The sequence below is a fragment of the Thermobia domestica genome, chromosome 11, assembly GCF_964235325.1.
Source record: "Thermobia domestica chromosome 11, izTheDome1.hap1.1, whole genome shotgun sequence".
Lineage (NCBI taxonomy): Eukaryota > Metazoa > Arthropoda > Insecta > Zygentoma > Lepismatidae > Thermobia > Thermobia domestica.
In genome coordinates this window covers 258358683-258375576 of record NC_137464.1, presented here as the reverse complement: position 1 = coordinate 258375576, position 16894 = coordinate 258358683, and the positions used below count along the sequence as shown (strand labels likewise).

At 37.0% G+C, this 16894-nt stretch overlaps 1 protein-coding gene across 2 annotated transcripts in view; it reads left to right on the top strand.

Moving 5' to 3' along the window:
* Positions 1–16894, top strand: part of ckn (CRK like proto-oncogene, adaptor protein) — a 580084-nt gene that overhangs the window by 128445 nt on the left and 434745 nt on the right. The window contains exon 1 of one of the 2 annotated variants that reach the window (XM_081732141.1): positions 7670–8948. The exons of the other annotated variant lie outside the window; for it this stretch is intronic. Within the exon in view, the coding sequence (XP_081588267.1) occupies positions 8888–8948 (61 nt within the window). The 5' untranslated portion in view covers positions 7670–8887. Of the gene's footprint in view, positions 1–7669; positions 8949–16894 lie in introns of those variants that run through there. 2 annotated transcript variants of the gene reach the window in all.

Below are 16894 nucleotides of genomic sequence, written 5' to 3'. Positions count from 1 at the left end.
TTTTTTTGTGAAACAATTGTTGTTTTGTGCAAAAGAAAAAAAAACACGTTTGTGAATTTCTATCTAGGTATAAGTACAGAAATTAACATTTCTGTGAAGTTTTTGGCACGAGAAGGTTCATTTCGAGGATTATCTATTTCCAAGTCCATATTTTTTTGACGGCATATCGAGCTTACTAGCCAGTTTAGACAATCCATACCAGTGGTTCTCAACCGATGTCGCATGAGATTCGTCATGTATGCCACGAACCTTTCAAATCAATGTATGTGAAGGTGAAGGTGAAAAAAAATAAAAACAGTGTTAAGTCAATACAAACATTTTTTTCAAAAAAATAAAGAAATAAGAAAAAAATATTACAAAGGCCTAAAATGTTTATTTTTCAGATACGTTCAAGAATGAACACTGGTATTTAATTAGAAATTTGAGGTTCTACATGAGCTACTGTAGTGTTGGCAACTAGTATATTGCTATTCTGCGAGTGAAATCAACAACGGAGGTTGTGCCATGACCAGTGGCGTATTTACGATTTTGTTCTGGGGGGTCTTTGCTAACTTTCGGGGTGAGAGCTTTGCCTGAAAATGTGGAAATTCTGCAGGATATTTCATATACTTTACTATAGTAAGTAAGGTTTCGGGGGGGCTTAAGCCCGGAAGCCCCCCTAAATACGCCACTGGCCTTGACCCCAAAAAAGTTGGGAAGCACTAATCTGTAGAACAACAAAGATATGAACGACGAAACCTACTGTTAATGTTGGGACTTACCCCTGATTGGTGCTTGAATCTGGTTCGCAAGATCAACTCGCACAGGAGGCTATAGGTTGTCTCGCCACCGCACTATTTTGCCTACAAGAGAGCTGGAGTAGAAGATTACACACCGACACCATCGGTCTTAGCTATACTTCATTATGTTAAACAAAAATTGTTAAATTTTTATTTGTTGTCCATGAACAACAGTAAATAGTTACAAGTTTTAGTGTCAGATGGACTCCATGCGAAGGAATTTGGTTTGTATTGATGTGATATTTTCTCCATTAATATTGAAACCGGAAATAGTAGTACATTTCTACAACTTCCGGTTTCAGTAGAAAGAATAAAGTGAAGATGGAACACATTGTTGGAACGCTCAGATGTCCAGCGGGCTGCGTCGATCTGTTTCTAACAGGACGTTTCTAACACGAGCTTTCTAGATCTAGTGACCATCACGCCTTTTACTCACATGACTTCCCAGTTTGATCCACAATGCTGGGTAGACTCTAAAAAATTGGGAACCACCGGCCGGGAGTCGAACCCAAGACCACGAGGACGTGATTCCAAAGCTCTAACTGTTATTTTAAAGTTAACCTGATTCACTGACCGTTCCTCAGTAAGTTGCTTAACCAGTTATCAGTGTGTTTTCACTCGTTTTTCTCATTTTACTAGTAACCTATGACGATAAGGACACGAATACAGAAATATCGAGGACAGTTAAAATATAAAAAAAGGCTCTCCCACCTGAAATCGAACCCGGGTCCACGTACACCAATGACGCATGCGCTAGCCACTAGACGAGCCGGAAGAGCAGTAGACTGCGGAGTTTCCTTTAAATCTACAACCACTTCCGGTTTCAACATTAATTGAGAAAATAGATTAATTAAACCAAACTCCTTGACGTGGTGTACACGTGACACTTTTTGTTTCGCTATTTATTGAGTATCTATTTCCCGGGTATCACACAGTCCCTTTTAGCACGAAGGCCGTATGAGTTGTGTGTGTACAGCTCAACTCTGAAATCAATCCCAGTCTACCACATCAAGAGCGCATACGATAATCACGAGGAAATTCAAGATTTCTGTGCAATAAGCAGTGGCCAAAATAGGCAAGGATTTTATCGTAATGAAATAATGCAATATTAGCATTTTACACTAAGCTTATTGTTAAAAGGTTTCCTTATTTTATATCCTTGACTTTCGTTGAGTATGACGTTTTCCTAATTCTTTAGCTGTTGCATCAGATGCAATTTCTGTCTTAGTGGCTACATGACTTCTCTAGCGATGTTTCACCTACTGATATAAACGGACACCATAACCTTCGTTTAGACATATCCTACAGTACAGTACATATATAACAGGAACATACTACAAGCTTTGCAAAGTATTTAACTAAACGTTTTATATTTATCGTTTGCCATGACCTTGGAATAAATCAAAAATGTTCTGAGAAGAACGATTATTAAAAAGGTTGCTTTCAAGGAAACTCTGGTCTTGGAGGCTTTGAAAAAAATACGATGTTGGCATATGAACATAAAGATAACAAAGGTTTTCTACCATCAGCTGTTATGTACTGTAGATAAGGAAAACTACGTTTCTTAGGGAAGTTAAGAAATATGGCGGGAATAAGCTAAGAGGAAAACTAAATAAAAGTAACTATCATAAAGTTCTATAGAGATTAGAATATATTATGAAATTCATGTTGAATGTTCAAAGAACATTAAGTCATTGAAATAATGTCCAAGTTTGCTCTTATGGTTTGTGGATCAGTTTCACAATCTGTGGGTTGGAAGAGGTGAAAGGTCCGCGAGGGGAAATTGCTTACCGAATGATGGGTGGCATTCTTATCATAAGTATTGTGCCATTACTCAATGATCACTTACCGCAATTAGAACCTTCAATCCCTTATCATTATTCGCTTATCTCTCTTGTTTTGACGTAAGAGTTGCACTTTTTTCCTTTCCGTTTCTGTTTTACCTTTCATTGTATTTCTAATACAATAAACCCCGGAGTTACGAACTCCTTATTTTGCGAACAAGTTTTTTTTTTTTTGGGGGGGGGAATCCCCTTGACTTACGATCAATACTTCGGGATACGAACACACACACACACATGCTTATGCTGAGAATTCCATGTGCCTAGGGATGCTGTAACACGTTTCCTGTAAATATTATCTCTCAGCTTTCTGTGTTCAAAAGTAACTTTTTGTTCTCTTTTCCCCCACTTTTTTAAAGCCCTTATACTGTTTTGTTTAATATAATTTTGCTTATATAGTATATCTTTAAAATGATAATGTTATTTTTATTGTTTTAATTCTATATCACAAGAAAACATTTAAGAATATATATATATTTTAACTATATATAAAACTACATGAGCTGACATAAATTATTGAGCATTTCCTGTAGGGCTACAATGAGTAAATTTGGCATGATTGTAGCTTTCCGGAACTAACGGACAGGAAAATTGCCAAAAGTTAATATTTTTAATTTTTAAGGGGTCTAAAGAGGGGATGAAGAATTTCCCCATGCTATTTAAATGGGTCTTTTTCTGGACTTGTAATCTCACGTTTTAGGTACTTAGAATTAGAATAAAAACTTGAAATTCGGTATGCGTATACGTTTTCGTTAGCACTCCCTAAGTAAATCAGTAACAATTAAAAAATCCAACTTTAGAGTGTTTTTTAAAGAAACTGAAAAATCTTTCCCATGTTATTTATATGGGGCACCTTTTACACCCCCAAATTATTAAGCACTTCCTGTAGGGCTACAATGATTAAATTTGACATGATTGTAGCTTTTTGGGACAAACCCACAGGAAAATTCTCAAAAGTAAATACTTTTAATTTTTTAGGGGTCTAAAGGGGGATGAAGAAATCCCCATGCTATTTAAATGGGCGTTTTCTTGGGATACAAATTCTTATCTTTTAGATAGTTGAAATAGGAAGAGAAGCGATAGAATTGTGGGTTGAAGAGGTGCGAGGCCGTAGGCCCAGCAAAGACAGTGTGTGGGGGGCGAAGCCCCCGAATGGGTAAATTCAGGAAATATGAAGAGCAATTTCAGGAAATCCACTGTTGATGCAAAGGTCGATAGATAATAAATGCGAGGCCGTAGGTCGAGCAAACTCAGGGGTCTGGGGGCGGAGCCCTCAGCTAGCCAAAGGCATATATATATATATATATATATATATATATATATATATATATATATATATATATATATATATATATATATATATATATATATATATATATATATATATATATATATATATCTGTAGCTAAAACGGAATACTTGTATTTACATTTATTTGAATAGGAAAAATCATTTCAATTTACGAACATTTCGGTTTACGTACGAACAGCGTTATGGTTGGAATCCCGGGTTCGGGTTCGAATTCTGGCTGGAGCTTCCCAATTTTTGGCGTCCACCCAGCGTCGTGAGGCAAACTGGGGAGTCACTTCAAAACAAGACATGACGGCTACTAGGTCTAGAGAGGTCCGGATGCGCCCGTTAGGAACAGGGAGTCGCAGGACGTAGTTAAGCCTGACGCTAGCAGATGGCGCTCGAGCAGGCTTAGGCTCACAAAATGGTTTGTTACACCAAATGGTTATATATATATATATATATATATATATATATATATATATATATATATATATATATATATATATATATATATATATATATATAGAGAGAGAGAGAGAGAGAGAGAGATAACAGTGCTGTCAGAGCCTCTTTACTTCCTTTTCTCCAATTTTCTTATTTGACAAAGTTCTCGGAGGAGATGGAAAAAGAGTTCAGTACATTAGCATCTAACATCCCTTTGAGAAACTAGGCTACATGAGGTGTTGATCTACTGAGAAGCATGAAATCCGAACTACAAATAGTGTTACCCACGAGATGAGACGAGACAAGAAATAAGTTTTCTCGTGTCGTCTCGTCTGGATTCTCCAAGAACTATTTCTCGTCTCGTCTCGAATTGTAAAATGTATTTTTTCGACTCTCCTCTCGTGGGCAGCATTAATCATAAAGCTCTACCGGGAAAATGAACTGGGACTTCCTGTATACCTTAACCAAATACGTCGAGATTTTAACCACAAATGACAATTTCCAGTTATCACATAATTGGATGTAAATATTTGTTTTCCACTTAAATTTAAAAGGTTGGGCTGTTCGAGGAAAATAGTGTTAAATGCCAAAATAACCCTTTAGTGCTCGCGGAAGGTGACAATGTTCTATTTTTCTCATGAATGTAATATTGTACGTTTAATTATGTAGTTTATCCAGAAATAATTAATATGAATGGAATTTAAATACGAATTCAGTTTATTGATGCGACGTCAGATCGAATTTAGAGCATCTGTCGATAATATGGATAATAAAATTAACAAAAAAAGAAAAACAAGAAGAAAAGAAAAACATGTAGTATAGTAGAAAATTGCCTGCTGCGAAAACTCTTACCAAAACAAACAAACAAACAAACAAAATGCTCCAGTGCTCGATTTAAGAGGACGAATATAGTTGATCAATAATGTTTATGCAAAATATTTGAAAATAAAGAACCGAAAAGAATAAATAAGGACAAGCAATGCCTTTGACGCTACTCCTGTCTGAAATATCCATTATTTACACGGGGAGAACAAATTTATGTAACATATTTTAACCCCTTCTCCCGTAAGATACTCGTTTTAAGGGAAGTATTACCCCTTTGTACAGGCAGCCAACATTATTTTAAGGTACGAAGTGTTGCCTAATGTGTTAGAGGCTCTAGTTAAATGTAACCCTTTCCCTACCACACTTCAAGGGGTGATAGTTGTGTTTTACTTCCACAATATTTTTTTTTTCCAGACTGTAAGTCATGGTTGTTCCAAGTTTGGTTGAAATTGCTTCAGGAATTCCAGAGTTACAATGGAACATACATAGATTTTATTTATATTGAAGATTTGAAGCAAAACACTTCGCGTAACCGGCTGAACTTACGTCCTTTCTGTCTCCAACAAGAGCTTTCTACTAGACCTAGTCATATTTTATTCACGGGACTCCCCAGTTTGCTTCACGACGATGGATGGACGCCAAAAATGGGAAAAAAACCGGCCGGGAATCAAACCCGGGACTATATGGACGTAAGTCCAAGGCTCCAACCACTACACTACAGTGTACCCATATTGGAGATATATTTATTGTCTAGATTTGTCTTTTAAGTATGAAGAGGAGGGGCATTAGTGGGGGAGAGATTAATTCAATCCGCCCATCGTCTCAAACGTAACTGAAATTCTATAGCACCGGAAGGTCCACAGTTCGAAATTCTCAATCGCATTCTAACATTGTGCCACGGATCCTTCCTCAGTTCTAATGTTGGAATGGTGCTTTTAGATACAAGGATCTGGCAGACTTCCTTCAAAGATTCTTTTACCGTATCATTGTTCATTATTTCCAATATAAAATGTGTTTGTAACTAGGCTATCTGGAACTACAACTCCGATATGCTTAAACCAACGACTTTTAGTATGGGAGATGCGTGGTCAGCACATCACGAATTCCCATCACTGTTGTTGCTGTGATTCGAGTCCGATATTCTTTTACCTTCAGGCAACTTCCTTATCGACCTCACGAAGCTGCGAGAACGCCTTACTGCCATCACAATCTTGTCCTCCCGACTGACAATCCTTTGAAGTGTTGAGGAGATTTTGAACTGCTTGACTGCGGGATAAGATTTTCTGGTAGAAACCCTGCTTAAGGTATTGGTAACCTGTAGGCCTATCTGAAACTATGTTTGTAAATGATAAATAGGCCGAGTAACGTGCTGATTTTCAGCTCTAGTAGCAAGGTTGGTTGGCCCATCGTTGGGAATCGAGTGAGATTTGGTCAAAACGGTGGGTGATAGCCGGTGCGAGTCTATAGCAGAAAAACTTACGTTGGCCCAATGTTGGTTAAATGTATGGGTGGCCAACCAGCTATTCTCCCGACCATCACGCAAAAATACTAGAATCGACTGTTTTCCCAACCAAGTAATACGTTACTTTAGCATTTACTAAATGTCGGGGAACCGCTCTTTTGGTTGGGAAATGGTTTGGATCAGGGGTAAAAGTGGCTCTGAAATAGTAGTGGGGCGGTACGGCATGACGTCCCACCGTTCTCCCTGCCTATCTTTGCCCATTGTAATTTTTTTAGGAATTGGAGGGACGCAGTACATATTTTTTGGAGGTAGGGGACGGCCCCCCTCACTTTTACCGTTGGTTTGGGTAGGAAATGGTTCCTAAAGTGACCAAATCTGATGTTGGGTCACCGTTGGTATGTCGCATCGTCCGATTTTGCTACTAGAGGTGAGTGTGTCAAGATTCACACTTTTCCGATGCCAGTTCCCTCAATACATTTAATAATAGTAGAATTATGGATGGCCTATTTTTTTTTTTTCAAAAACGAAAAATTAATGGAAGATGAACGAAATTTTTGTCGAAAAAAAATCGAAAAACGAAATTTTCAAAAATCGAAAAACAGACTTTCCGTAAAAGGTCGTCTCTTTTAAGAATGCCTCTTTAAGTAATAAATCCTGACGTTCTTGATACAGTGCGTAACACTATTTATTTTAGTTTTAATAAATAAGAGTAATAATCTCTGGTCAAAAAAACGTTAGTTTAGTCGTGTATAGTTCTAGAGTCGTGATGTAAGTGTTTAGTGAAATACTGAGTTAAATAAAATTATACGACGCTTGAGATCAAAAAAAGAACTATTCTCTCTGGCAAATAAAAACAGAAAAAGGCGACCTCGAAGTCAAATGTCTTAATGTCGTAACCAATAAGAAAATCACGCGAAGATAAGTTCTAAGAAAGAAATAACAAGAAAAATGATCATTATATAGGCTATGAAGACATTTGGTTTAACTTGGCATCGCATCAAAGTGGATTTAATAGTAAACGTTGGCTTTTGAAGTAACAAAAAGAAAGAGTTGGACGTTTTATCAGCGGAACTTCCATAAAGGAGGTCTTAGTTTGAGCAGACGTCGTGGAACACGTGTTCAGTTCCGTTCATCAAACTCATTTCGTTCGCTCCTGGAAGCAGTCAGTGGTCGTAGCAGAAACACATGGTCGTCGGATTTCCGTCCTTCAGTACGATTTTGTTCTTTCGTAAAGAGAAAGAAAGAAAAAAAACACCAACCTTGATTTTTTTTCTTGTATTGTGCTACCCTTGAGGACGCGTAGTAACCCTGTGTGCGTACAAGAAACACCTTTCCTCGCTGAAGCACCCTCTGTTCGTATTTTGGTTGGTTGCTAGCGGCCTCCCCTACACGCATAACGGAAATGGAACCATCCTGACGTAGGTGCTTCACTGTTGCCTGGCTTTGGTTGGGACTTTGACTTTAGTAAAACTAGGGGAGGTGACTGGAGAGCGTAGAGGCGGGGGGCAAGGGGTGTACTCTCTTACCTGCCCTGCGAGTGCGCACCGCGAGACGGCGCGGGAGTCCAGAACCGCTTTGAGAAGACTAAAACAGGTTGCGTCACAGTACACGACGGTACCTAACCACGCTCATAAGCCTTGTGTTGGTTGAGTGTTGTGTATATCACATAATATTCTATAAACGGATCCTAATGGGATATGTGTGAGTGTTAAAACTTGTGTTTCTATCAGTGTGTGATACAGGAAAGTGTGTTGACCCTCTAGTATGTGACTCCAAATATTAAAAAATATAACAATAAAGAATCGTGATTTTTTCCGAAATTATCGTTATGAATTTACAAAAGTTGCCGGATGAAATTTTCTCAAAAACCGGATATAACTGACACCTAGTTATCACTCCTAGCGTGATTAAGAAGTGTCTGTTTCTTTGAGTTTTCACATGTGTTCCTCACTAGACGCTAAGTTCTTGACAATGCGTCGCCCTTGCTTGTGAAAAATAGTGAAAGTGTTTAGAAGTGGCATCGTAGCTATATTTTGTGTGAGATATACAAAAAAACGAAAATATAATACTAGAGTAAACAAAATCTGTTTTTACTGTTTCTGAAGCTTGTTTTAGTTTCTGGTGATCTGTTGAAGCATAATCTGTGGATTTGTTGTCATAAAATGTTTGGTGTGTGCTTTTTGTTTTTGTGAATCTGAAAACGATGGGACTGTGAAAACATATCAACAGTTTGGCGTGTCTGCATGAGGTTTCTGAAAAGTTGTTTATCGGACCGGCAAGATTCTACAATGAGGCGGATTAGTGGTAAGTGTAAACATAAAGGGGGGAGAGGTGTACTTTTTAATATTTGTTATTCTAGCTGATACCAGATATGTTATCATAAGAACACAAGCTTCTAAAATTAATTTCAGAACAATAATTATAAAATTAATATAGCCTATATCTGGCCCTTAGTTTATTGTGTTTTTTTTTAATTGACTTAAATGTTTATCGCCACAGAAACAAAATATCGGTTTCATTAATCCAGTGGCGTGCACAGAATTTCATCAAGGGGAATTAAAGCACTCAGCTTCATAGTCTTTCAGGACGAGCGTTACGTGTGTATCTTAATATACGAAATGTTTATTCTTAGGCCCGTTACACAGTCAAGCGGAGCTCCGCGCTCCGCGTCCCGTCTTCCGCCCTCCGCACTACGCGTGTGTGCTTACACAGTCATCCGTAGCTACGCGCTACGCGTCACGTGATTATATACAGGATTCTTCTCAGTCAGTGTTGCGAGTCAACATAAAAAGTTCGAAACGACAATAGTGGCATCTTAATATTTCTGTAAGAAGAGAAAACGAAGAACACAGAAAAATAAATGTCTCAAGATTCACCCCTTGGTTTCTCAAAGAAGTTTGAAGGGAGCTTTACGTCTGTGTATATAGATTTGCGAGAAGACGAGAAGTACTTCAATAATTTCCGTACGTCAATTCAGTCGTTCGATGAACTAATTGAAAAAAAAAATCCATCGAAATTATAAAAATGCAATTTAAATAAAATTCATATGCACGCTCTTAAAATACAGCACTTAACAGATACTGTTTTTTAACAAATGAAAATAACCAATGTTTGTACATTTGGTTAGAACTTCACATCCAATCAACTATTTAATAGTAGAGATAAATTATTTGCCTCAATTTATCTTTTTTCATTGCCCATACCTTCATTTTTACAAAAAAAAAAAAAAAAAAAAAAACTTTAACATATCTCGTTCCATGCCTGTTCACGAATGTCACGCTTTTTGTATTCCTCACAAGAGGGATCCCATTAATATGGTGTTAATTTAACCTCCGTGATAATTGAAACTGAAACTGAAATTTGTTGAAAGTCCAAAAATTACAATAGTCACGTACTGTTAACAGTGGTATATTAGAGGCACCACATGTACAGTTCCAATTAAGCAAAGACATTAATTGAAAGTTCCAATTAAACGAAGACAATATAGCTAAATTAAAAATAACACTAAACAATATGAAAATAGTATTATAGAACAGTATAAAATATTATTTAGCAACTCACTATCAAAAATAAGAAAATAAATCTGGATCAATTTGCATTTTGCTTTTGCTACCATGCACGTTTCTTTTTAAATTTTAAAGAGAAGTGGCTGCTCCGCGCGCGGAGTTCCGCTTGACTATGTAAGCACCCATTTGCTCAATGGCCTTATCTGCCTCGCGGAGCGCGGAGCGCGGATAGGGCCACGCGGAGGCTGCTCCGCGCGCGGAGGCCTCCGCGTGACTATGTATGCACCCATAAGAATCAATAGAACAATCTTGCCACGCGGGACTCCGCGCGCGGAGCTCCGCGTGACTGTGTAACGGGCCTTAGGATTTAAACTCCGAACCGCCCCTCCTTGCGTACGCCGCTGCATGGGAAGGTTCTAAGGTGGGTTAGTTTTTAGGTTGGTTCATTTCTTAAACAAAACTCAGTGTTCAATTCATGTAATAGTGCCGAGTGAGCGATAGCGAGTAAAGGCATGTTAGTGGCCGGGTTGATTACCGTACTTTCTTGGGAGGGTGTCAGTGGTAGAGTAATTACTTCTGGTGCGTGAGGTTCCTGGTTCAACCTTCGGCCACGTAAGTTTGTGATGGACAACATTGTGTGTGTGGGCTTTTCGTAGTACTCCCTTTCCCCCACATTCTCATTCCACCAGCTCTTCCGTCATTATTCACTTGCCTTAATAATCGTTCTCCCTTATCCTATCAGGCATAACAGCCCCGGAAGAAATTTTGTAAGATGCATGGCTCTTTGTGTCTCGACTAAAATAGAATTCTCCACGGTTGATGGAGGAATTATGGGGTTGCAGTGGAACAGAAATTCCAGAATTTACATTACTTTTACACTTTGATAAATAATTAGAACAAAACACACACACACACACACACACACACATATATATATATATATATATATATATATATATATATATATATATATATATATATATATATATATATATATATATATATATATAAATGATTGTCGCATATATATACCTGTCTTGTTGTGGGAATATAATTTGATAATGATTTTGCAGGGATACTTTTAATACTGTTACTATGTGTATAATCGAGAAATGTATATTTGTGGTAAATTTCATTCGAAAAGAAGTACAAATACGAAAACGAGAATTAGTAAAACTAAATGAACAAGGAAGTTTTATTTTCGTTTTATTGTTCTTATTTACTGCTCTCTTGACATGAAATTTGTCACATACATGTCTTTACCGATTATACACATACTAACGTTATAAAAAAAATACCGGGCGAATTCGTTATCAAATTATATTCCTACAACATATTTATAGACATGCTACAATAATTTTGGACATCAGTGTACCATACTCTCTAGAGAAGTTTTGACTTACCATTCCCTTTCCACTACCCTATTATAACGTAGTTCTCATCTCCGCCTGCTCCCATCTGCAGAATCTAAACCAAATAATAATAATAATAATAATAATAATAATAAACAGTGCTCTTCCAAGATTCACTCCTTTCCGATGCTAGCTCCCGTAAGACATACGAAAATAGTAAGAATTAGGGATGGCCTCTTTTACTTAAAAAACGAAAAATTTTTCGAAAAAACGAAATTTCCGAAAATAGAACATTTTTTTTGGGGGGGGGGGAAAGCCATCTCTAGTAAGAAAGCCTCTTTAATCTCGACGTACTTGATACAAAAATATGTAACACTATTTTAGTTTTGGGGCCGCAATGGCTCAGTGATAGAGCCCACCTCTGGTGTGAGAGATTCTTGATTTATTCCCAAGCCAAGAGAGTCAGTAGTGAACATCATTTTGGCCGTGAGCATTTTCGAAAATCTTCCACATTCTAATTCCACCAAATTATTCCATAATTATCCGCCTCTTTAGCCAAAAGGGGCATGGGACAATAAAACTAGGGATTTCGGTTTTCAAAATTTTTTTTTTTTTTTTAAATTAGCAGTTATGTTACTTTTCTTAATCAATGTTTGAATTTCGTGTAATCAAGGTTGTGCCAAATTGCCATGTCATGTAACGAAATATTTATTTATGAAGTATTTGCCCTTGTACGTAAGAACAAAAACTAAATTATGAAATAAATTCTCTTTTTTTTTTTTTTTTTTTCATTTGTAGTGAAGGAGATAAATCATATCGAAGCTTAGCAGGATTAACCTGATTGAACTAAAACTGTCAGAAAAATATTCCTTCTAAATGAAAATCAAAAGGAAATATAATTTTCTTCTAGTATAACTGAGAAAGGAGGTATCCCTTTAAAAAAATATATAATAATAACACAATGTGTCCTGAAGTTTTTTTTTTTTTCAATTTCTAGTAATCTTCCTAGACCAAAGTTGATCCGTCTGTGCAGTAGCGGATTTAAAGGAGGGGGGGCGTTGGAGCTGAAGCCCTCCCCAAAATGTCAGAGCAACAGAAATTTGCGGTCATTCACACTAAAAATGCCTTTCAAATAGATGAAATAGAATATCACGTAACACCACTTCTTCGGCTCCATTTCTATTAACTATATGCAAGTGTAGTACCGTATATATTACTATCAAATTTGAGGAGCAAAAATGAGTTCCACTGTTTTTCTAAATTATTTTGTTCAGACCCCCTCAAAAACAATTTCTGGATGCGCCACTGCATCTGTGTACTGTTTTACCTTCCCACTTTTTCTTGACTTACCTATCTCACAACAACCCAACTTGACCTCTAGATGGGGGTCCCGTATACGTGTTTTCATGCTTTTTTTTATCGTTATGCAAATTATTATTATTATTATTATTATTATTATTATTATTATTATTATTATTATTATTATTATTATTATTATTATTATTATTATTCGTATGAACTTAATGTATCATGTTCAGTTTCACTTCTAGAATTCTTAGGTACTCTGGTGCGTGGGGCCCTTGGTTCAATCACTAGTCAAGTAAGTTTGTGGAGGACAGCACTGTCCGTTGGTTTTCTTAGGGTATTTACGTTTAAGGGCATGATTGTGGGGCGTTGAACTGAAAAGATTTAGAATTCTTAGTTTTTCAGGGCTCAGGTTTCACACAATCCAGTGGCGTCCATAAAACGCGGAATAGATATATATGGAAGATTGAAGGGGAAATATATTGAGAATAGTGGCAGCTAATACCCCTTCCTTTTTTTTGGCTTTTGGGCCTCAAGTTCCCTAATGACCATATTACGAAACCAATCATTGAAGGCATAGTTTCTTCCAGGCATGCTTCCATGATGGGGCTACCCAATGCTAAGATAAATTGAATTGTAGTTACATACTATTTTTGTGCAGAAGCGTGTCCATTAGCATTTAGTATCCCAGTGTAGCTCCCTCACATTTTGATTTTGCTCTCCCGATTTTTTTTCAGAAGATAGCCTTCTTGAAGAGGCTTTCATCGCCGCCACTGATTAAACTAAACTAAAGCATCTTAGTGTAGCCTCTTTTTATATGCAAACTTGCGTTACACACTTCTTTAAGTAGGGGGCTCAGTGGTAGAGCGTTCACCTCCGGTGCTTGGGGTCCCTGGTTCGATCCCAGCTCGGGCCGTGTGGACTTTGTGGTGGACAAACACCGTGCTCGTGGGTTTTTTATCGGAGTTCTCCCGTTTCCTCCCACTTTCTTCATTCCACTATTTCATTCATTTCTCATCGTCACTGTCTTCTTTAGCCTAACCGGCATAACTTCTTTAAATGCCATGAGAAGGTGGGGCACGGTGGCTCAGTGATAGAGCGCTTATCTCTGGTGCATGTGGTTCCTGGTTCGATTCCCGCCCAAGTAAGGCTGTGGTGGACAACATGGTGTCCGTGGGTTTTCTCAGGTAGTCCCGTTTCCTCCCACTTTATCATTCCAACATTCATTTGCCATAATCGTCGTCTCTCTCAGCCTGAAAGACACTTACGGAATGTTAAATTGAGATTTCAAAAAAGATTTTAAATGCGATGGGAAAATTCTTAGAATTAAATAATCTACTCTAATATAAATAAAATAAAAATGTGTGTGTCTGTCTGTCTGTATGCGGCCTGGGGACCAGACGAGTGGACCAAGAGATGCCAAATTTGGGTCACGGGTACCTTGGTCCAGACCAAGACGAAGCGTTTTTTTTATTATTATTATTATCTTCAAATTTCGAACCAGGGGGCGTTTACCGGGACATGTAAAAGTAGTAGAAGATGACCGATATTAGTGTCGAATTCATAGTTTTTGCGGTCGCTGAGATGAATGGTGATAACTTCCACAGGCGTTGACTTCCAAATACAGCTCCCACACGAAGAATTAGTATTTTCAGCTAGTATATATGTAAAATGAATCATTATAAGTTTGTTTCGTAAGATTCTGTATAACCAATAGGAAACAGTCTCCTTCTTTCCATTTTTGATATCCAATCGCCACCTGTGATGAAATTGTATTAGTTTACACAGTTCGTATATTTTGACATTTTTTTTTTTTTCAATTTAGATGGATAAAAAAGGGATTTTCAATCCGGAGGGGGTGGGGGGAGAAGTGATGATGAACTACAAAATAAATATCTTTGTCAAAATTGGAAGGATGGTTATCTGCCAGCTTCCTGGAGTTGCGTGACTTGTTATCTCATGTTGAAGTGTTATCTCGTAGTGGGTAATGAAAATAACGCTTTTTTTTTTCCTTCTATCATAACAAGTTGGTTATATTGGTATGCTTGGCATTTTGCAGCAAAAGTATGCAATGCGTTCTTTTACGTCGTAATGGACAATTGTTTACTGCAATTCTTATTGGCGAGATATGTTGATAATAACTGGTTAAGGCCTGTAATAAACATTACGTCAGAAATAATTCCTAATGATCTATTTGTATTATTTACTTTTTTTTTTTTTTTTTTTTTTTTAAACAAGCTACTAAATACAGGATACGAACACAATTGACATTCTCCAGCAAGAATGTGAACTACAGTCAGGAAGGAAGGGATTGATTGTTTTTTGTATTCACACCTTTTGCCAGCAGTGAGATTATTCACTTTATCACTATGACGAGACATTATTTCAAGTGATTCGGTCAAGAATTGAACATGTGCTCTAGCTACGAAGAGGAAGTGAGAAAGAAAGCGGATATGACGTGCAATCGAGCTTATTTAGTTACCTCTGAACATTCGTCTAGTACAGCGTTTCCCAACCTTTTTCAATTTGCGGCACACTATGGGTGTTACTTGGATTTTCGCGGCACACTTATAGATATTATTATTTGTAAATATAAAACACAATGGTATTTTTCCTGTGATTATTGATCTCCTTCTCACAGAGAAGAAAGCTCTATCACTGTTTTTTTCGTTGTGGTAAATCATTATGCTTATTTTTCATTCTAATTTAAAAATAGAAAACAATTGCAATGAAATATTGGACTCAGGTTTTCAAAAATACGCTTTAAAAAAAAAAACTGTATACAACCTTTTACTAAGAAGGAAGATCACTAAATAACAAACGAACAAACACATCTCTTTTACTTTTAAAACACAAATGTAGGTAATTTGTCGAAACGATTGAATGACATTTTAAATTTTCAATTTACGAAATAGTCTGCAACAATAAAGAAGCAATAATGGTCATAGCAATGACAACAAATACTTTTTCAACTTTAGAAATGTACAGAACAGTAACACGGTATGAAACTTAAAATTGTAGATTCATAGTATCTGATGTGAAACACAAATATACAATTTTTCCCTACGTTTTGCAATTTGATTGCTATAAAATTAATAATTTTGTTTCGATTCCTCGCGGCACACCAGCGGCTCATTCACGGCACACTAGTGTGCCGCGGCACACCGGTTGGGAAACGCTGGTCTAGTACAATGGTTCTCAACCTAATTCTTATCACGACCTCCATTTTATCACATCCCCTTGCCAGCAACCCCGTTATAATTTCTGGTTTATACCCAAGCTTGTGTGGGATTCTTAGTATACTAATTGCGGAGATCTCACGATATCCGACTATTTCTATGATAATAGAATCCATTTCTTGTATAGTGGATACAGTAACTTCCCTAAAAGCGAATGGATTAAAACCAAATTTGGTCAGTTCATTCATATCACAAATATCAAATCCAATCCATCATACTGTTTCAAAATGGAGGCCGTTTCAAATATTTTTAAAACTTCATAACTCTCTTAATTTTGGGTCATATGATTAAAAAAAAAAAAAGTTGAAAATATTTAGTAGACCTATTTTTTGTTGTTGTTAGCAGTATGCATAAAAATAAAAGTATGCTTATCACAGCAAAATTCAAAATAATATTTAAAAAAGTTTTCTCGGTATTAGATTCTAATTATTTTGATCTCTTCCGCTATCTTCGCGACCCCTAGGTTGAGAAAACCTGGCCTACTACAAGTAAATAAGCACTCTGGGGGGAAGGGACTGTCAAAATGGGCGGCCGCAAAATCGAGCTTCCTGATGCATAAGCGGTTAACATTACCGCCTTTAGTACGGGAGACCTGGATTAGATTTCCTGTTAAGAGTTCTTGTGGTTCGAATTCCACGTTAAACAGTATTTCAAGGTCTCATTAGCCTCGATGCAGAAAAGGAATTCTTAAGACTCCAGGACAACCAATTGAACCGGGGGCCTTTCGGTTTCAAGCAAAAACGCGAAAGCCTGCATCCAGTGGTCATTATTATTATTATTATTATTATTATTATTATTATTATTATTATTATTATTATTATTATTATTATTATTTTCATTGGTAATTT